This window comes from Dermacentor silvarum, chromosome 5, assembly GCF_013339745.2.
Source record: "Dermacentor silvarum isolate Dsil-2018 chromosome 5, BIME_Dsil_1.4, whole genome shotgun sequence".
Classification (NCBI taxonomy): Eukaryota; Metazoa; Arthropoda; class Arachnida; order Ixodida; family Ixodidae; genus Dermacentor; species Dermacentor silvarum.
Genome location: NC_051158.1, coordinates 81,094,470 through 81,117,189, shown reverse-complemented (window position 1 = coordinate 81,117,189; position 22,720 = coordinate 81,094,470). Strand labels below are relative to the sequence as shown.

The 22,720-nt window shown below is 46.2% G+C and overlaps 1 protein-coding gene across 5 annotated transcripts in view; it reads left to right on the top strand.

Moving 5' to 3' along the window:
* LOC119453522 (PRKCA-binding protein-like) overlaps nucleotides 1-22,720 on the top strand; it is a 64,492-nt gene that overhangs the window by 2,989 nt on the left and 38,783 nt on the right. For 4 of the 5 annotated variants that reach the window (XM_037715565.2, XM_049668231.1, XM_037715563.2 and 1 more), the window contains 7 exons: nucleotides 7,741-7,852; nucleotides 11,188-11,316; nucleotides 12,338-12,407; nucleotides 15,514-15,603; nucleotides 18,014-18,130; nucleotides 20,426-20,559; nucleotides 22,050-22,142. In XM_037715565.2, the coding sequence (XP_037571493.1) occupies nucleotides 7,741-7,852; nucleotides 11,188-11,316; nucleotides 12,338-12,407; nucleotides 15,514-15,603; nucleotides 18,014-18,130; nucleotides 20,426-20,559; nucleotides 22,050-22,142 (745 nt within the window). The remainder of the gene's footprint in view (nucleotides 1-7,740; nucleotides 7,853-11,187; nucleotides 11,317-12,337; nucleotides 12,408-15,513; nucleotides 15,604-18,013; nucleotides 18,131-20,425; nucleotides 20,560-22,049; nucleotides 22,143-22,720) is intronic. The other variant, XM_037715564.2, reaches the window with a different exon arrangement.

Sequence of the window (22,720 nt, the reverse complement as noted above, 5' to 3'; positions counted from 1 at the left end):
CATTTAGCTTACAACACAGCTGAACAAGAAAGAACAATAAAAGAAGTTGGAGTTTGCTTTCTTAGTGAAGCTATGCTAAGTTGTAAAATTTATGCACTGCCCATCTTTCCCATTGTGGCCGAATAACTTTAGCGCCAGGTTTTCCTCTAATGATGTTAGCAGGAAAGAGTATGGTGGGAAACGTGGTGATTACCATAAATCAGACATGTACTGCCCTGAATGGTCTGTCAACCATGTCTAGGCCCTTTTCCTGATCTTTAAAACAAAATTTGCAGCTTGAATAGACAGGACGTAAAGACTCACAAATGACATATGCAGACACATCAATGTGCCCATTATTGAAAGGATGTCTCGCAACCGTTGCCATAGCCGTGAGTGGTGCTGGCTAACACTGGCAGGGCTAGATCCGGTATGCACGCAGAAACACCCAAGAAAATGGATGGGAGGATGGCCACTGCAGTTCATAAATGGTAGAAGCACTGCATGCGTTATATGCAGCAGAAAGGGGATTGGCTCCCACTGGTGACAACTTTTTTTTAATGTGTTAGCATTAGCAGGGTCAAGGGGGAAAAAAAAGTATTTGTGTGAAGTGTGGGAAGCTTAGAATAGCGTGCATGTGTGTGTATATATATAGTGCAACTGATGGTGGTCTGCTCCAGACCACTGTCATTTGCACTCCGTGTCGAATGAGCTCGTGAACCACACTTTGAAATGTGGTGAACGCAGTACCTCAAAGAGGTGTGACGTAATGTTCACACATTTCTCTTGGCACTGAATTTTTTTCTCCACTTTCATTTCCCTTCTCCTTATTATTTCCACATTTAAAAAAATATATAGAACTCCTAATTTCTTTCATGGTTTCCCCAGCTTCATTGTGTTTTCATTTTGTGTGCTTTTAACTAGCCACATAGCACTGCGTTTGGCTGATGTCACAGAGATCTGGCAATGGAAATTTGAGGCGATGTTGCAACGTGTATATACGAATTGATTTTCTATCCTCTCTAGCCAATAGGGCCACCCATTGTGATTTGATAGGCATACTTGCAATTCTGTATGTGTAGTCTGCCAATCCATCTTGGGTTTTTATATATAGCATATTCTTCTGTAAAACTTCCACTTTGTGGGGTCTCACACATGCTCTTGGGACAAAGGAACGACAACACAGTAGTGCAAACAATCAAAAGGGCATTTAATGCACCTTTCATACACTAATACATGCTAGCCGAATTACTACCAATAGAACATTCACATGGGCACGCGACAAATCAAGGAAGTCCGACTCACCGCGACCAGATAGCGAGTGAATATGTTCGCCCCATGCTATGACACCATCGCCTAGTCGTTCACGCGAATGGTAGCGCGTTCGAACGATCCGTGTTCGTCCATACCGGTGTCCTGCTCTTAGCCTCGCGAGACGGTCCCGCGAAGCGGGCCGGCACACGCACGATGCGTTCGTGCGTGTTGGTCACCGATCCCAAGCCAAAGAGGAAGCGCCTTCGACCTTTTTCTCCCAAGCCGCCCCGCCGTTTGGTGGCGTTAGCATTACGACACTCCCGCCATCTCTCGCAATGCGCCGCAACCACCACGACCGCCGCCGGCGCTTAGCCACGCGGTGAAGCCGGATTACAGGAGACACGTGAGAGTCGCGCATCCCCACAACTTATGAGTTGTTGGTGGAGTTCTTCATTAGTGCAGATCATCAGGTTCACTCTTGAAAACTGAGTTCACTCAGGAAACTGAGTTCTGATAATTTATTTGTGACTTGGCTAATTTCTTGATTACCTCGATTGTCTGGGTTGGTTACTTTTTCTTTCTTTTTTTTTGCATCTAAAAACCCTGGTTGGCAGTTCGAATGTCAGCTGTGGTATTGCCGTGCAGAAATGATCATGCGCCAAGATTCATTTCCTTTCTAAAGAACTATATGTAGTCTAAGTAAACTTGGAGCCGTCCAATAGTAAGTCTCTCATAACCCAGGTGCAGCTTTTGGTTGTAAAACCACAAAGTTATTGTTGTCAGTTAACTGAGGTGCTCTTTGTACATGGTAGCGTCAGCAGCTGTTGACTGGATTTCACAGCTGGTTAGAAGAGTTGCCTGATGTGCATGTAGGCATAATATACCGAGGCATTCCAAACTAAACTGATAGAAGCTCCTCGGCTAGGAGTCTGACTTGGTGTGCAGGCTGTTGAGAGTTTTCCGAGATGGCGCAGTTAACGGATCTGATGACTGCTTGGAAGCTATGGTGATATTCCGCACTTTCCCTGTGATGTGTGTATATGTGTGTGCGAGGGGATTGCAAAAGAAATGGACCTAGGAACATACTTCAACTGGTAGTCACCAAATCTAATAATATAATAGACAGTACTTGCAGAGAGGTTGGGCATATCGTTAACCCTTTAGCAGCGGAGCCCGAGCTGTACTTGTCAACCAGGTTCTTGCCGGGCATTTGAGCTTTGATGCTTCAAAATATTATTCTATGCTTTCGATTGCTTTTGCTGTAATTTGACCCGCTGTGGTTGCTTAGTGGCTATGGTGTTGGACTGCTAAGCATGAGGTCGCAGGATCAAATCCAGGCCACGGCGGCCACATTTCGATAGGGGCGAAATGTGAAACACCCGTGTGCTTAAATTGAGATGCACGTTAAAGAACCCCAGTTGGTCCAAATTATTCCTGAGTCCCCTACTGCGGCGTGCCTCATGATCACATCGTGGTTTTGGCACGTAAAACCGCATAATTTAATTTTCTTTTTTGCTGTCATCTGTTGAGATAATTACACTTGAGTCATACACTTGCGTCGAAGGAAAGACTCTTCTTTTGGAGCAGGTGTTTCATTGATATTTCGGGCGAAAATAAGAAGTAAATTGCACATGTGATATATCTTTCAAGTGCAGATGTAATGCACAAGAATTTGCTAGGATAAGAACAACAAATTGGGGAAATTTTGTACACGTGTGCAAAATAAATTGAGAGTTAAAGGGTTAATTTGGGCTAGCTTGCCTGTGCGTTGTGATTAGCAACCATGTGGAGCAACAGAATCAACACAGAAAGGAAGGCAGAGGACAGGTAATGCAAAGCCTAATTTTCACAGTGCTTACCACAGTCATCTGTGTGCTGCGGGGTACAAAAGCTTGTGCGCTGTAGGTGTTAAAAAAATCTGAATATCCTTGCTGCCGAGGAGAGCAGCACAGAGTCAACTCATGTACGTGCTGTCATATACATACAAAACAGTACAGGAGTTAATAGATCAACCTGAGGCCAAATCTCTAGATTGCTAGGACATTTCACTTCTACAGCGAAGCTGTATATGGCTAGCCGATTTGCTCATCCATGTCCTGTATGCAGAAACTATCATCATCAGCAATGGCTCGAGCGTCGTCGCCTTCGCGTCGTCTCTCATTGGTGCCCCTCGGTGCAACTGTGCAAACGTGCTTGTGCCACTGCTCCTGCAAGCATTGTCGTCGTCATCCACAGCTGGCTCCATTGCCGCTCATCATTCCAGTGTAGAGTTTCTCTTCTGTCGTAATGGGGAGGCCACGTTTACCGGGGTATCAGCCATTGCCCAAGGGGGTATCAGCCATTCATTGTCTTACGTGGTGGACAGATTTAGTTTTGAAGAATTGCAAGCGACAATGGCGGACTGTGGTCATATCGTCAGTGACGTCGTTTTCTCCGTCGCAGCCGAACGGCTTATTTCATTTCATTTTTTCTGGTGAAAACCAAAAGCACTGAGCCCCAGTTATAACAAGCCTGCACTGTCACAATATGCTCGTTATCTGGGTGGCTGTTTATTGTAAAACTTCATACGAATAATTATTCTTAAATATAAACTGACACCTGCTGTGCTAACTTGGTGGCTATGCCATTGTGTTACTGAGCACAAGGTTTGGTTCTTGTCTGTGGTGGCCACATTATGACGGGGACGCAATGCAAGGACATTTGTATAGTTAGGGGCTAGTTGAAGACTCTCAGGCGGTTCAAGATAATTCAGAGGCCCCCTCCACTACAGCACCCCTCATAGCCTTGTGCTGCTATGGCTCGTTATAAATACCGTAATTTGATTTGATTTCAAGATGAGCGAAAGTGGGCTTTCATGTCCTGTTGGAGAACAGTAAAGGGAGGCCTCCTGTCCATGTGCTGCAAACCTTATCAAGCCCTTGTGAGGCATAGAGTGAAAGAAGTCGTTTAAAGGGTCCCTCACCTGGTCTCCTGAGAAATTTCGGTTATTAGTACACTGCTAGTTGTAAAAGGCGGTCTGGGGAGCGTTTTACCATGAGGATTTTTCAAGAGGTTTTTTCTTAGACAAGATGGGGGAAAGCGAAATGTTGCATTGCCATGCTGTCAAGAGGCGAGCTTCACTGCCAACTTAGAAACTCCCCATTTGCTTGATAAGAGTCTGCAAGGGACATTCCTTCCCTGCCTTCACCGATACCAGAGCTGAGAAACCTTGCCACGTTAACGTCACGAGCCCTGCCTTGTTTTTCTTCTTTTTTTTATTGCACGTTTTACGAAGTCTCATGCCACGATCAGTGACGTTGCCAGCAGTGCACTTTTTGTAGAGGCATTTATACGTTTGACCTTCATTCTTCAACAGGAAGTGGGGTTCCCTCAAGAGGTAGGGTGCATGGGGTGTTGGTTGAAATTTTAGCTGTTTTTGTGGCATGCAGCAGTTTGATGCTTCATAGACACGATCGTCAGCGCATGATCTATGCACCTTGCTTGGCTGTTTTTGATGCTCAGACCTGGTGGGGGGTTTAGGCCGCAGTACAAGCTAGGACATTATTGTTTAATGCGCTTCCTCTGCAGAGCCCCTTGAAATGTGAGACTTGCTCTGCTCTTGGCACTGCCAGCTCATTGCTGCTGTGCTGCTTTTTGTGTGAAGCATCTTAGTCAATATGCACCTTCGGGAATGCATGGTAAAAAGAGGGCAGTCTTTGCTGGGTTTTGCATGGGCAACCTAATGGCCCGACAATATTTTGGAAGCTGGATAAGGATTGTTGCGTACTTCATTTGTGTTTTTATGTGCTCGTGTTACGGGGTGGGAGAGTTTTTTTCTTTTTTTTTTCTAATGCACTGTTTTTACTTTCTCATGACAGTTGCCAACCACTGACATTTTAGATGTTTCTGATGCATTACACGTTTGACTTGTCACTGGGATGGTGTTTCGTGGTTTCTTGATGGAATGGCTGTTTGACAGATGTGTACCACAAAAGATTGCAGGATCGCAAGCTCATTGCCTTTAAATATTGTGCTGCATTTTTTTTTATGGCAAACGTTACTACGTTTCTGGGATCAAGCATGCCAGCACAGCCCATGCATACATGGCCCACGTGGCTGTCTTGCAGTTAACCCTTGTATCTCTCCCTCATTGTCATGATCAGCCTGCTCAAACCCACTGAAAGGCCAAAGCTTCTTCAAATGATTTCGTTCTAGTTATCCTTGTTGTGTGTCAGCCAACTCAATCTAACCCTCACCTGCTCCTGGCTGCATTTTCACCCGCCACAGTGGCTGTGGCTTTCTGCTGCTAAGCATAAGGTCATTGGCTCGACTCTAGGCTGTGGCCGCCGCATTCTGTTGGGGGTGGAACGCAAGAATGCTCTTAGAATCAAATTTATGTGCACGTTAAAGAACCCCGGGTGGTCAAAGCGTTCCTCACAGCCTGCATGCTGCTTCAGGACATGAAACCCCTCAGTTAAACTTTTTTTTTTTTTCCGGAGGTTGCGGGGTGCACTTTCCTTTCTTTGGCACCAATTTTGTTAATTTAATAGAGCAGCAGTCATCTGGGGACGTATTCTGAAATGATCCACTTTGGCGATGGTATCGCCTCGGCGACAATATCGCCTTCAGGTATGCGCTGATCGGCTGGTTGAGCAAAATTGGATGACGTCATGCTCAACCAGCCAGTCAGCGCGCGTTCTGACGGAGGCGTGGCCAAGGCGATAGTATCGCCGAAGTGGATCGTTTCAGAATACCGCCCTTGTCTCTTTCATTCCTTCTTCTTAACATGGACTGGAATATCAGCCACCCCTGTTTCCATTGATCTGGCACTTCATACGTGGGACAGTCCTTCGTTTTGAGGTGTTATATTTTTGGAAACTCAAGGAGAGGGAATGGGTGTTATCTTTAAAAAGGAAGATCGAGGATGAATCGGAATTTTGCGTTCTGCTAGCCAGAAGTTTGGGATTTTCCTGTGAACTTACACAAACGAATAACATGGCAATGGATCCTTTTTGAACGCAAACTTATATGAAGAAGCAAAATCACCCACGGGCAAATAGAATAGAGAGCTGTTCAGAAGTCATGTGATGAACTCATTTATGCACATCCTAATTGGCAGGCATTATCTATAGCTTTAAAAGAAACAGAAACAACAAATAGAGACGTTTTTGGTGCTGCCTTCATTACTTTGTTCTCGGTCCTTTCTTTAACAAGTTAAAAATTCACCAACCGCTACGATACTCCCTAATGCGAAATGTTCGCCCAGCTGTAGATGTATTTTCATTTTGCAATACATTGGCTGGCGTGGACAATCTGTCTCGGTGTGGCACGTTGCCAATGGAGCGAAGTGTGACACGACTGCCTCGCTAATCTTGAGATAGCGAGTGCCAGCACGTGGGTGACGCGAGGGCATGATTCAGAGCAGCCTCCACCGAAAAATCTACAAGACAATGCGCCATCTCGTAGCCATCATCGCCGCACCCTCCTCTCCGCTTTCCTTCTCATGTCTTTCATCCCCCGCTGCGATCTGCATTTGCTTTAATCTTTCGCTGTGCTCATTCGCTCGACTATGCTGGCGGCGACGCTCGGCCATAGGAAGGGGCGCCTAACAGCTGCGCTCTAAAAGAAATATGGTAGTGCACACGGGCATGCCTTGCAAGAGGTTAAATGCTTTTCCTGGTCTTACAAGGCCTTGTTGACGTACATTATCATATGCATTTTGAGCATTTCCGTGTATATCCGAGACCTGTTGGGCCTTTCGTCCTTGTCTGTTGTCTGTCTTAACTGCTTTATGCTATACTCTCACAACAAAATTAATGGAATATCAACTAGTCCAATATGCCACCCTTCTTTGAAAGTAAAATAGTTGAGTACACATCCTTTCAATGTTACAACTACTGTTCGCATTGCAGAGCAGTGTCAGCACTGTGCTCACTTCCAAGTGCTTTACCACCTTTTACATGTATGTGACATGCGGGAAATGGGATGTGATGGGCCATTGTCGTATTCACACAAATGTGGCGAGTGAAAAATGCAACAAGCTTTTGTTCACTGAAGGCCAACAGGCGCTGAATATATTATATATGCCAGTTTGTGCTTGAGTGTTCAGTGAAAAGAAAGTATATTTTGTATCCATATGTGGATAATATTACTAATGAAATATATCTTGACCAGTTGCTCACATAAGGTGGGCAGCATTAATTAGTTTTGCAACACATGCATTTATTATCTTTTACAAGAGGGCAAACTTCAAGGAGAAATCAGCTTTAACTCGATTTTGGTAAAACTTGTTAGGTGTGCAAAAAATGGGAATTACCGGGTTTTACCCCTTTCGACCCATACCCCATATTGATTTTCGCTGTGAGCTGCATTTCATTATGCAGCCTGATACCCGGCAAAAAATGAAACCCCCGATCAGTTTTGTGAGCAGGCCTAAGAGGATGGCTGCATTGATGACTCTGCTCTGACCAGTGCGTTTGGAGATCACGCAGCTGCATATATTCATGTACCACATCCTGCGCAACCCAGGGGCATGACAGTGACCTCTGGCAGCGTGGTCATCCAGAAGGACGACAGCAACCTCATTGGCATCAGCATCGGGGGAGGCGCCCCCCTCTGCCCCTGCCTCTACGTTGTGCAGGTGAGCAGTTGGGGGCACAGTGGAAATTACATTTGGAGCATCACCCGAGTTATTGTATTGCAAACAGCCGTTATCCCTTTTTATTTTTTTTTGTCCAATGATCCCCTTACAATATGGCGTAGGATTGCAGAATGAAACATATTCGCTGTGTATGGCTAAATACCCAGCCTGTGCACAGATCTGGCAGTGCTTATTAACGCGACAGCATTAAGGGCCCCTTGACACAGAACATCCGGTGGCAGCGGCGGCGGCGTTGTCCGTATGAGAAAAATCATCCCGATCCATGCATCCCCCATGTAGTCCCTCCATGTGGTGCATAGGCGTTACTGATCTAATTGAATTTCTCAAAGTAAAATGCATTAGAAAATTCGTAAGGTACGACTTACACAAAACCTCCAAACATGATAGCGTCGAATTGTTTTTTGAATATACGAGAAAACATAATTCTGTTACGCGGAAACTCAAACACAAACCCCTTTTCCAGCTGACATTTGAGGTGTGTCTTAGTGTTTTTGGTGTGGCCATGCACTCACTACCTCTGGGATCGGCCCACGCAAGAGGCCACATTTCTACCACTCACAGAGCGGCGTGCGCTGCTCGGTTCCTTGCAACACCATCCAGATGGCGCTCGCATCCACTGCAGTGGCGGTGCCCGCCGTGTGGGTGGAAGGAAGATAAAAAAATGGAAAGCTCGCCTTCGTGCATAGCATTCGTCGCCATGGTTTCCCGGTAAACGTTATGGTTACATAAGCTGCAGTTGCCAAGAAGCGTGAGAAGCAGTCGGGGATCTCTGAATGCTATCTCATTCCATTCTTAAAGGCGAAGTTTAAGCGTCCTGCAAGTTTTTCTGTTGCTCATATTACTATATTAGCAGGAGGCCAGTTTTGGTTCTAACTAAACTTCTCTACAGTAATACATTTTGGGCAGTGTAGGTATGCATAATAAATTAATAAATAAGTAAGCAAAAGATTTTCTCCTCATAATGTAACAGTAGTCTTAATGTTAACTTTACTGGAGGTACAAAGAAAGTGTTCAAAGCAAAAGCTAAGTGCATACTTGGAAGGATTTTGCAGAGGCACCATATTCTGCTTTGCAGGGTACAGATGACTGAAAGCATCCCAGATATAAAGTACTGAACAAAATTGCTGACACTTATATCGGCAGTTATCCTTCTACCTGCTCCACTCTCCTGACTTAGCCACAGTGACCATTCACCATAAGTCTAGGAATTGATGAATAAGATATACAGTTAAACCTGCTTATAACGAACCTCCATATAACGAATTCCTGGATATAACAAAGTTTTTCGATTCCCCGCTATTACTCTATAGAATCACATGTATTTGAGACCTCTACGTAACGAAGTGGTAGCGGTAGACCCCCTCGATATAACGAATTTCCTCCTCCTCCGACCACCTAGAGATTTCGCCCCAAATTTTGTCATTTTTGCGCAAGCAGCAACTGGAAGCACCTTCTCCGCCGCGATGGAATGCGAAGCGAGCGCACGTGTGCGTGCGTGCGTATGCGAGGCGGCCCTGCATCCCTCGACCCGGCGATCTTGCCGCCGCGGGCTTGACCTTCCCCGAAATTTGACCTTCATTCAAATCTGGTCCTGCCGCTTGCGGCAGCTGGCCTAGCCCGCCAAGCCGGCACTCTCTCCTTTTCCAGCTGATGTTGCCGACGCGCTGGTACATACACACTGTGGCACATCAGACTCGATGAGCGCGGACACGCGCTGTCAAACGCTGGCGGCGTGTGGAAGCTCCGCTGGAGAAGCGAGCGAAGTGACCTTCGTGCTGTTGTCTATCGCTTCAACTCAAACGGAGCGCAGAGAACACACAGCACGCAGAAAGCTACGAGCCGCCGACGCACCTACACTGCTAGACTCTGCCCCAACGCAGATCGCTTTCAAGATACGGCCTGCGCGACCGCGTGCCGCCCCGCTATCCCTCCCCCCTCGCTGGTGCCTCGAGCGCAACGGAAGAAGGCGCGCTTCATCCCTACTTTTCTTGCGCGCGCGAGATTTAGACGCGATCGTCGGCTCCCCTCGCACGTTTTCACTCGCACATACAGCATACGGCGCGCGGCGACTGCGTTATCGCCCTTGGACTTTAGGGTACAGCCACGCTAGCGGCAAAAACACGCAGCAAAAACGCGCGTCAGAAACACGCGGCAACGCGTCATGCCGCGCGCGGCAAAAGCGGCAGGAATCGGGGGTCTTGCGGCGTGCCGCGCGAAATGGGTTCCATACCCATTTAAGCGGCAAATGCCGCGTGCCGCGAGATGAAGAACCAATCAAGAGCGACGAGGGTGACGTCACGGAGCCATCACAATCGGAACGCCGCCGGTCCGCGCCGGGTTTTCAATCGACGATCGTCGTCTCTCGCATGAAACAACGAGCGCTCGCGGTGTTGCTCGCCCCTTCGGAGAGCGCGGGAGATATCGCGCTGACCGCGCGGCGAGACGCGCGTGCCACGGTGGCCTCGCGGCAAGGCGCTGACGCGGGGCAACTTGCCGCTCGCTGCATGACGCGCGCGTTTTTTGCGGCTAGCGTGGCCGTACCCTTATATACGGAATATCTATGAGCCAAAACCAATTTTAGGGCCACAACGCGTCATGGACACCGTCTTTATATAGCAAATATGGGTCTCAAGGGCCATACTTTTGCTGGCGGAAACCGAAAATACGTCATAGTTGTCGCCCCCGGCACTTTGGGCGGCCAATGCCATCGTCAAGCCACCAAGCCAAGTGACATGAAAAGTCAAAATGGCCGCTCGGGCCGGCGCGGGGTGGCAGTTCGCAACGTATGATGCGGGAACGGTCCCACAGTTGCAACGCAACAGTGGGGTTACCAATGCATTGAGTTCTATGGGAGCTGTGCCGGGACCGGTCGAAAACGACGTAACAGCCGGGAAAACGCAGCCCCCGGGAACGTAACAGCGAGGTACTACTGTAACACTATACGACGCTACGACGCCATCGTGACGCTCGCTCTTCGTTTCCAATGCCTCGCGCTTGTGAACGACACGCGTCCACGCATCCTGTACCTGGTGTGACATTCCGAGGATGAGTGCTTCGACGAAAACGGAAAACGGGTGCGCGTTACAATTGAGGGCGCGTTAGAATCGAGTAAATACGGTAAACGTTTATTTTTCTAATTTTCGTGCCGAACCTGCATATAACTAAATCCTCTTTATAACGAAGTTCTTCGGGAATTTGTCAATTTCGTTATATCCAGGTTTAACTGTAGTCAATCACTCAAAGATATCTTGTGCAAGTACCTAAAATGCTCACCTGATCACCTGGTCTGAGCCGAATTTTCGCGTTGTGCGCAGGTGTTTGACAACACGCCGGCTGCCCGAGACGGCACACTGCAGTCTGGTGATGAGATTGTGGGCGTCAACGGAAGTGCCGTCAAGGGCAAGACCAAGGTTGAGGTTGCCAAGATGATCCAGGGTGTCAAGGCAAGTGGAGGGAAAGAATATTGTGTTGCAGGGAGATGTAGTGCTCATTGATACGAAGCTTCACTTTCATACAGTGCAGTGCCAAGCCTTGGCTCTTAAAGACAAAATCACAATTCCTTGCATGATGCTGTTACTTCTAACATCATCAAGTTGTGTGATTCTGTGAAGTAATGTGCAACTCTCATGGCAGCGCTTAGGTTGATCTGTAACATTTTAAACTTAACATGCTTAAAATCCGAGAACCACTTCACGTAGCTGATTACATGAGGGCTGTTGCTGTATGCATGCTTATGTTGCATTGTAAACTACGAAAAGCGAAGCTGTGATGATGCTGTGTAACGAATGATGGTGGCTCAGGTTTCTATACCACACATTATGCAGCACCAGCTTGTGGTTCCTTTTGCATGTTGGCTGTGTATTAGTGTGTAGGCTGCATGCATCTTGGGCCGGTCGGGCCCCGCCAGATTAATACGCGTTGGCGTCTCGTGCTGCAACGATTCACGCAAACGCTTTGCATTACATAGATGTCAACTACAGTTGAGTCTGCCAAATCTTTTACTGACTTTGGCTGGTGCGTTTTCCCCGTTAGTACATTTTCTCTTGCGTTTTCTCCAAGACCTATGAATGAGGTTCTTCTGTATTGAATACAGTGGCCAGTAGCCAGTCAGGTGCCAGTGCATCTTTTCAGCAGTACGCAGCATGGAATGACCCTAGAAAAGGAGGCAACTAAAGAATGCTCACGGTTATTTCACTCATGTTTTGCTTGTGGTCAGGAATTGCACATTGCCACTTCTGTTGCGAGTAAGTTGATGTGTAATGATGCAGTGTCGATGGGTACTGCACAGTGCATGCAGTCTCTTTGGTGATCAAACTGGTCTTGTGCACTCCCCACCCACCCTTGCCCTGCACCCTGGCCCACCCTCCTTTTTTTTTCATTTATTTTGCTTTCCTTTTCCTGGCGGTATTGGGGTCACCTCCTTGGGGGGTTCTCTCTCTCTCTTCCCCCGCACATTCACTCCAGCAGAAAGAAGTGACCATCAACTACAACAAGCTCCACGCGGACCCCAAGCAGGGCAAGACACTCGATATTGGTAAGTTGGTGAGGGGGAACAACTGAAGAAGTTGCTACAAGCCTGTGATATAATTTGCGGCGTGGGAACGGCTTGTCATAGATCGCATGCACTCATGTCACATCATGGCCCATACCTATTTCACATTACTTCAACGTTGATGAGTTTTAAAGCATCTGGCTTGATCACCATACAGCAACATATCTGACTGTTCAATGCTGTTTCCGAACAGGGTTTCTGAATAGGGTTGGTTTGGGTACCGTGACCACGCAGTGTCTTGTGCATTCATGATACAGTAAAATCTTATTAATGCATGCCCACTTAATAAGTAATCCCAGTTAAAATATAGTGGCGATGAATCCCCCACCCTGTCACCATTGAACCTAATGTATTGACTGACCGCTCAAGCCATAGTCGCTTAAAACGCATGCCAAATGGTTAGTGCATAGTATTTACTTCATTTTTCGGCACATACAAGCATGGAATTGGCAGAATGTTGTGCGCGCAAACTGCAGGTAGAAAAATTGCACTGCACGGACCTTTCCCAGACTGTAGTCAGCCACCATTAGTGATGTCAAAACATGATAGCCATAACGTGTTTCCTGCTGCCATAGCATCTAGCGCTCCCAAGTTGTCGTCATGGATGACGACGTGGATGATGGCCCTTTCGTATCCGACGTGGCTAGTGCATTGACCGTTGTGAGGGCGTTCGCAGTGAAATGAGGCCTGGTGGAGAAACTGGCTCGCTGAGTTTGAGGATGCCATCGTCGCCGCAATGGCGACGAGTTAAAATCACAGATTTTTTGGTGCCTGCTCGCAAATAAAATTTGTCTGCATGTATGTTTGAGTGAGAATTAACACGTTTTTCTGGCCAGTAAGTCTATATCCACTCATTTGCCATTGTCGGTTGATTAGTACATCGCTTAGTGTGTGCCTGATCCATGTTCCCTGCCAACTACGCATCAATGAGGTTTCACTGTAAATGAGGCACAGTGTCGCAGAGCACACATTACCGACATACTAGGGATGCTCAAATGGAGTAGTGAAACTTTATGATCAATTGGAATGCTATTACAAAAATAGATTAAATGGGATAATTGGTTGCTGTTCGTTTTTCTTTTCGTAGTATACAGGTACAAAACATGCATGTGAAGCACATCAAGAAATTTGGTGGTGCACACGTCTGTGTTGTACGTTGTCCAGAAAAAATTAACCCTTGCAGCTTTGCCCACTTGAAAGTTGCAAGCTCTCAAGTGGACGCAGTCTGGACAAGAGGGGGGGGGGGGGGGGGGCGAGTGAGGCGGTTAGGGATGACTAATGCTGTCAGTGCCAGGAGCCCCCAGACTATACATGCACCAAAGTCAAAGCAGACATTCTGATACTTGCCTCAACTTATTAGTCCTGCGTTTTAACAAAACACATACCAGTGGGTTTGTCGTAGTTGTTCTGTGTCATGCATGTCACACTACGGGGATGACCACTTCTTTTTGCATATTAAAACTAAACGTAGTGCCCCGATTGTGTGGTTCTTAATAGATCATTTTCATAATTTGCAAGTGCACTTCTATGCACTGCACACTTTCCCCACTAATGGTGACACCTGTCATCATTTGAATGAAGACAAAGTGCTAGCTGCAAATGCTGCTGTTTGTCTCTTGCACATGGTTTCATCGCAAAAGCTACATCTACATTTTGCATGTCATCATACAGTCAACTTCTTTTAATTTGGCCCTGATGGCACCGACAAAACCAATGAAATTATCTGGCAGGTTGAAATAAACAAGATGCAGAAAAGACGTCAAAACACATTGATGATTCATTTGTCAGTATTTGCCCGATTCTAACACGCCCCCGAATTATACGCGCACCCGCTTTCTAAGAGTCGAAAGTAGAAAACTAACGTAGGGATGACGTTAAAGTTCCTCAATGAAGTAGAAATCTAACGTGCACCCATTTTTTTTAGCAAGTAAAATGGGCAAGGGTTTAATCAACGTTGCAGAGTGGCCAACCGGTTTCCTGAAGCCAACTTCGCTGCGCTGTTTTAAGTCAGCTTTGCCGCAATACAGCCGTATTATGCGGCAAAGCATAAAATGTTACGAACGTGGTTATTCGCTCAATTTCTTATGCAAAAAAAAGGCGCACATTACAATTGCTTTAATATCTTCCTATGACAGGCCGAAAAAAGGAACTTTTCTACTGGGAGGTCACGTGTTCAACGCATTCATTGTCCCCTAAGCTCTGCCGAGACAGATGCTGTCAGTAAAGGGGTCGCTATTGGGGTTACTATAGGGTGTGCATGCTAGCTGGTCAAGTTCCAATTATCCGGGGAAGGCCAATTTTAGGATCGAAAGAACGCAAGTTTGGACCCATAGAAATGCATGAACGCTGGCCGGAACCTTTGGTCGGTGTTGAATTAACTGGAGTCGAAAAAACGGAAGTCTACTGTACGAGTAGAGTGTACTAGAATAGGGGAGTGGGTCCAGTGGACGCCTTGGCAAGCACCGAGGGTGAAACAAAATACGTTGAAATTGTGGCAGCGCTGCCGTCGCCTTCTTTTGAATCTCCGGCCAATAAATGTTGGCTCCGGCTGTTTCGGCAGCGCTCATTAGCTGAGGCGAGCTCACGGGCTGAATAGCTGTCATCTGCTCGGCGCACCGTCGTTGTTGCGTCATTTTCATTCTTTCCACCGCTCTTTTTCCATTTTATTTACAATAGATGGGTGGGGAATAATATCAGTGTTGCCGCCACCAAGTATCCGCCTGTCAAAGCTCCATGCAGCTGCGGTAGGGTCTCCAACGCGACAAGCGTCCGGCCGGCGTGTGGGGCCGCTCATTCGGGAGAAAGCGATGGTGGCGCCACCAACTTTTCAATAAAGAAAGCCTCAGTGGGGCGCCTGCGTTGGACACACTCCCCCAATCAAGTACACTCTAGTACAAGTAAACTGGGCTTGTACAGGTTGTTTGCGAAAACGACTAGGCCACTTTTAGTTGGGCGAACTGCCTCACAGGAAAGTTGGCTTTACAATTATGAAGAAAGTCTACAGCATTGTGTTTGATAGCTTATCTGCACAGCAGGAATCATTTCAGTGAGCTCTCTTTAAGACAATGTCATGACCTTGGTGTTCCAGTTCTGAAGAAAGCCAAGCACCGCATCGTGGAGAACATGAGTTCTACCACCGCAGACGCTCTGGGCCTGAGTCGGGCCATCCTCTGCAATGGTGAGTGGACAACGTAACATTGTAGAGGTTGGTGTTGTTGTGCTTTTACGAAAATTTGCGGTTCTGTTCTGGTATATAATAAAAATAATATTCTTCTCCAAACAAAGGCGTACAGTGCATAGCCCCACCATTTGTTCTAAACTATGCTCTTGGGAAAGAATGGCCTCTTGGTTGAGGCAAGGCGGATCTCTAATTTTATCTGCAGACCTGTTTTAATATAAAGCCCAGATTAAAACATCACTTGCATTATACTACACTCTAACGAAAGCTTATGCTGTTTGCGGCACATCTTGTTTGTAAACAATAATCGTCATCTATCTTGCTTGCATTCCCTTTCTTGAAAAATCTGCACTCGCTACTTTCCTCTAAAAAGTGTTATGTCATGCTGACAATGTGCATGCCGTTCGGGACCTGGAAGTAAAAGGTGTGCAGTGTTAAGAAAATGCACGTAAAATAGATGATTATTTTTTAGGGGCAAGAAAGCTCCAAAGGGTGCAGTATTTTCTTAGTCTAATGGCCGTGCAGTGTAGTCTATATTTGAAACGATGCAGAACATGTCTGAGAAACTTGGTCATTATCGTTATATAATTACATAGGGACCAATCTTGCACATTTCTACATCAAATGTAATAGATGCAGACCACAGTTTATAATCAGTTACCCTTGTAAGTGTCTGGAATGTATATGTAAAGCCCTTAATTTTCTGGTGAAAACCTTTTTATACGTGATTTTAACACCTAAGTCGGATTATTTGGTGGGTCAGGACTCTGCAAGATTGTCTTGGCAGATTTGTATAAGTACTAGCTTTTTGTACCTTTCATCTGCATTCGTAAACTCTAATAACAACACTTTTATTTAAAATGAAAGGGTTTATGTTGGCTCATGTACTGCGCCTTCTTTTGAGCAAGTTTTACCCCGTACAGTGTGTTGACAAATGCATTAAAGCATGCATTGACGGGGCTCCTGTTGCTGTGCTTTTTTAGATATGTTGTAGGTTATTCCATTGTTATGAAGGATCTGTCAGTGAGTCCAAGATGGTAAAATTTAGGCTTGATGCCGAATATTACATGAATGAAGCATACAGGTACAACAGCAGCATTGGAAATTGAGCTAGTCAGTATGTATTTATTGTGGCTCAACATTGCAAATAGACATATACACAAGGAAGAAGGCACATGACAGGGCACTGATGTTTGATCGAAGTTTATTGCATGTGCACAAGTACACTTAAACCTCGATATAGCAGTCGGTAAAGCCGACACTTTACTTCATTGTAATGAAATTTATTATATTGAGAGTAGGCCTTTTATTCAAATAAGTACACTCGCTGATGGATTTGTCTTACATGGAAGGAGCCGTAAAAGTTTGCAGCTTATTGGGCAATTATAAAAAACTAGTGTTAATGAAAAAAAAATCATTTTGTTGAATTTGAGAGTCGAAGACCAAAGATACGGTTTCCTGCTGTGCTGACGATATCTTCACATGGGGGGTAGGAAGCGAAGCCTGCGAAGCTTTCGCGTCCATTCCACCCCGACGGCTAATAGTGTCACCTGCAGTGGAACATTGCTGTGAAGAAAAGTTCAGGTGGAGGGGAGCGAACGCTTCCTCTGCTTCTTGCTTTCAAGCATCCCTGAAACTTGAGATTATGCGACCTCCAGCATTAAATGACCGGGAAGACAGCGCACATAACGCTGCGGCCATCTCGGCTCGCCGCAACTTTGCACCAGCTGCAGATTACCTCCAGGACAGGGCGTGCTGGCCTCATATGTGCTCAGCTGTGCTGACAGCTATGCGCAGCTACGGCTGGGCTAGAGGAGGAGACGTGCTCCCATCTGCCCCGTTCAAATTAATGAGATTTGACTGTATAGGCTTTGGTAGCAATATGAATTGTAGTAAACATGAGCTGATTAAGTAAGCAGGTGTGCTGCGGCGTAAGTAGACCGACATGAAGAGAGACTCGATGACCACGAGAAGGCGCGTGTGAAACCGTGGTGTTGATGAGAAGCGCTTCCCGTGGGCAGCGCGTGCGAAGGGACACACCTGTAGTGCTGCACTGCCGATCCGGGCAGCATTGCACGTGTAGCGTGCGTTGGAAAATGTGGCCCGACTATTACTAACTGAATGAACAAGCGTGGTGTGAGCGCGCACAAACAAACATGAATAGATCACACTGAATGACTGCAGACAACGACTGTCAAAACGCTGGCAGCGAGCGCATAAGCCGCCGCGGGCGAGGGTACGTGCGGTCTATCGCTTCAACAGTAACTGAACGGCGAATGCACGGCGCATAAAGGTCAGAGCCGTGTGGAGATAAGAGACGGTGCGAGCGAGCGACGAGCGCGGTTGTTGGCAGAGTAGAAGTGCGCCCCCCCCCCCCCCCCCCCATATACTCTCTGTGGCTCTCCTGCAGACAGCCTGGTGAAGAAGCTGGAGGAGCTGTCGAGGAACGAGCAGATCTACAAGGGCCTCATGGAGCACACCCACCACATGCTCAAGGCCTTCTTCGACATGTGCCACATATATCGCAGTAAGTGCTGCTTAGCAGGTTGGGTGCCGGGTTGATGCTTCGCCACATTTTTTCAAGGGCCCCTCACCAGGTTTGTGCTTTGCAAACAGACAATCGTCGCACGTAGATCACGTGCTGACTTTCCTGCCTGCAAAGTATCAAACAGTTGCACTGCACAATAATAGGTAAAATTTGAAACAGATGCTTGCACTTCTTTCCTCCCGAGGGAGCCCCACTCCCAGCTAGAGAATGAATGTTGCACGCACAGATACCTACCTGTATGTAAGACGCACTGCCTGCAACGTCGCTAACTGTGCCACGTGACCTCGGTAAATCGTCCAATTACAGCACGTGCAATACCCCAAGTGGGAGTGCACCGCACAGCAAGAAAACCAGACAAAAAACAGAGGTGGTGCTCGTGTCGCGGTTCATTGGCACCCGTATGGGAGAAGGCAGGGAAGCAATGTCACTGTGGACGCTAGTTGAGGTCAAGGGGGGAAAGTGTCCACGTTGGCAGTGAAGCTCGCCTCTTGGGGGCATGATGATGCAACATTTCAATTTCTCTGATTTGCCAATTTGAGAAATCGTCATGGTAAAACACTTCCTACATGGTGCCCTACAACCTCCAAAACCAAAATTTACAGTAGAGCCTGTTAACGGGGCCTTCAAGAGTGATTCAGCAGTTTCGCGACAGTACCTTTCTCTTGCTGAGCATGTGATCACTTCTCCATTAGCAGAAGCGCACTTGCAGGGGCGCGGTGCGATGCAGCGTTCGATATCTCAAATGTGGCGGTAAACGGGCGCTCCATGTACAGGTAATTTTTGTCGCTATTTATTTGCATACAATCTTGAAGGGGATATTAGATATAGAAAATAATTTCATATATCCGAGTTTTATATATCTAGGATTAACTGTACAACTTCTACTACACTATTTCACAACCACCCTTCAATGAGAAAGCCCTTCTCACTGCATGTAAGGAAATTGAGTGAAGATTTGGGTGTTCTGCTCCTTACGGATCAAATAATGGCTCCAGGGACGCCGTTTTCGCCGTGGCTGTGGCAGGAGATAGTGTGACATGTCATTTGTTGAAATCACTAAACACACTCCAGAAATACACGTTCGTTTTACTTCCTCGAACTCTAGTGAAAGTACTCTTACCAGCAATTTTACACATATGCATTGAAGTCACATTCCGGTGTTTTATATGCAGCTCCTGGTCCATGTTTTTCGGAATCCGACGTCCTGCACCGGTGAACCAGCATCTTTGCTGCAGAAACCTGTGCAGTGATGGTGACAGTGCAGCATAATAGGAAAGCAAAGCTACAAAAAGCCATTGTAGTTGCAGACTCATAATTGTAGCAAAAGCTTTAAAGTTATTACACAAACAAAAATCTTGTAATCAACTACCTTTACTCGCTGCTATGTACAACTTGTATATCTCACAAACACATTGTAATATGCTGGGTGCCTGGGTGCAGAGGTATCGAGGGAAATGTGTTTGTAGATGAAATGGCTAAACCCATAGCAACGAAAGCTACCAATCTCTCCATAGCAGTTCCTGCCACAGTTCTAAGTCGTTCCTACATAAAGAAACTGAGGAGCTATTGGCAACACTTGCGGGATGCCGAAACCTTGAATAAACTCCACGTAATAAACCTTACTTAGGGAACAGGCCATCACTATCGAAGTCCCAACGATGTGATGTGCTCTTTTGCCGACTGAGAAGAGGGCACACATATGGTACCCATTCTTATCTTTTAACTGGTGCTGAACCTCCCATCTGTGGTAGATGTGGCGACAGGCTGACCATCGTCCATGTCGTGCTGGAGTGTCGGGAAGCAGTACTTGAACTGAAGAAGCACTTTCCTCTAGCATACTAACAGCGTACTCGCCTTCATCCCGCACTGTTTTTTTGCACAGAACCACTCTTCAAGATCAATGCAGTGCTTAGTTATTTAAATGATGCTGTGTTGCATGTTAACAGCCCAAGAGATTCGTAGCACGCTCTCTCTCTAGAGGGTCGTGGGCCGGCATTTTGTAGCGATGCGTTATGCTTTATTCTATACTAGTCTTATCATCCACCGCTCACGGCCGGCTGATCCCGTTGATAACGTGAGCAGACCGTCGCTCTGACCACTGACCAAGCGCGAAAAGGCATTAGCATCGGAAAGGCATCGCTACAAAATGCCGGCCCTGCTGTGATAGTAGTGTTGTAAGGCACATGCCTCTGGGCCTCTCAATGGACTGAATTATTCACCTCGTCTTGCAGTGTCGCATTGTGCCTAAGTCATTTTTCCACTGGCCCCTCGCAGTATTTGGTGACGTTTTTGCTGAGATCGGAGTCCGCGAGCCCCAGCCGAGGGCCAGCGAAGCCTTTACCCGCTTTGGCGAGGCTCACCGTAGCATCGAGAAGTATGGCATCAAACTGCTCAAGACCGTGCGACCCGTGAGTGCGATGCACACCGTCATTTTGGTGCCCAGAATTGTTGCAGCTGCATCTTTAGAAAGTGGGTTCATAATTGCCTCTTTGGAAGGTGCATTAACATCAATACTTCTTGCTTCAGTTGCAATCATATGAAGCTAACAGACAGTACAGTCTAAATCCTTTATAATGAAGTGCTTGGGGCTTCCGAAATCATTCGTTGTACAGGTCACTTTGTTTTAAAGGTCGCGCGCCTCATAGCTCACATTAGAACCGGGACAGAATTATTCTTTTGATATACAGGTCATTTCGTTGTAGAGGCATTCATCGTAGAGGTGCTCGATTGTATAACTGAGGAAATCATAGGGGAAATTAACTGCGTTTATCATTTTAATGTATAAATGTTGTAGACAAGTGAAATAGAAATGGAAGAACAGCTAACTCTCGACCGGTGGGAGCCAAAGTGAGAGCTTCCTCATGACGAGTGCAATGCTCTACCAGCCATGACACCAGCTGTCTCTCTGTCCACTTTCTTGGTTATTTGCATACATGTGCTAGATCTAGCCCTGGGAGTGTTAGCCAGCACCACTGACGGCCATGGCCGCTGATGTGGAATGTCTTTCTAACCGCAGCCATCACATAACACTTTAATTTATTTACTCTCAGGACCAAAGTATTGCAGAGAGGAGTGGAGGTTACAAGAATACATAAATATAAAGAAGAGCAAAGTCTACATAATACAAGTTATACCAACAAACGAAACAACATTACAGTTATACCTCGATATAAAGAAGTCGGTAAAATCGGCAATTTGCCTCATTATATTGAAAGTTCATTATATATTGAAATTCGACCTTTAACGCAAATAAGTACAGTCGCCGATGTATTTTTCTTACACGGCAGGGGCTGCAAAATTTTTCCAATTCCCGGGCAATTGGAAAAACCAAGTTTGAATGAGAAAAAATTTCATTTTGTTGAATTTAAGAGGCAGCAACGAAAGATTCAGTTTCATGGCATGTCAACTATGTCTTCACATCGACAGTACGAAAGCAAAGTCAGCCACGCTTTCACATCTACTGTGTCCTTGTAGCTGATAGTGTCACCTGCAGAGGGTCAATGCTATTAGGGAAAGTGCCGGCAGCGGGAAGTGAATGGTCATCGGCCTCTTGCTTCAACGTGTCTCCGAAACTCAAGATTACGCAACCTCTGGTACTAAATGCACAGGAAGACAAACTTCCTGTAGACAAACTTGCTGTGCACATGATGCCACACACACTCTTTGCACACCCCTAGTTGTAACAAAAAAAAAAATAAAACCTCTCGGTACTACTGATTCTTCTCGCTCATTGTTTCAGTTGCTAAGCAAGCCAGAAAGCAATGTGCCTGCTGGTTTCATCGTGTAAAAAAAAAAAAAAGTATTAATGTTTATGGCAAGTGAACTTGTTGTATTGCATGCATACACCGTTATTCTCCATTCTCACTTGTTTTTGTTATCTTTGCTGTTTTCCCCACAGATGCTGAGTGACCTGAACACGTACCTGAACAAGGCTGTACCGGACACCAAATTGACCATCAAGAAGTATGCAGATGCGAAGTTTGAATACCTGGTGAGTGGCTCCACGTAGAGTGGACCTCCACTTGAACTAAGTTCTGAAGTATTTTTGCTCATACAACCGGCCTTTTATGTAATCCATGCCCATAATTAGAACATTAGGGAAACGAAAAACAAACTTCGGCACACATATAGAACTTTTAGCAGCTACAGATGATCACATTATAGTTGGCAAACAGCTGCAAATACTTTTTGAACTTCTTTCATTTCACTGCTGCTTGCTGAGTGCCTTGTGCAGGGTGTGGCATATGCAGACTTGCACGTAACGAATTACATGTAAATAATTACTTTTAATCAATTATGTTTATTAATAATTTTGTAATTTAATGATTATTTTGTTTACTTGGTAACATTCATTGTAATTCAGTTACTTTTTTCAGCAACCGAGTGCATGCAGCCAGTTACGTTCTTCAGCTGTGACCACTTAGATTTGGTGGGAACTCCGTACAGTGTTCAAAGGGATGAAGCATGTACATGTGTAAGCTCCCTCCCACAATCAACGTCCTGCAACTACACCTCAATTATTTCAACATGCCAGGCTTGCAGATTTGCACACCTCTCTTCAAAGTCCAG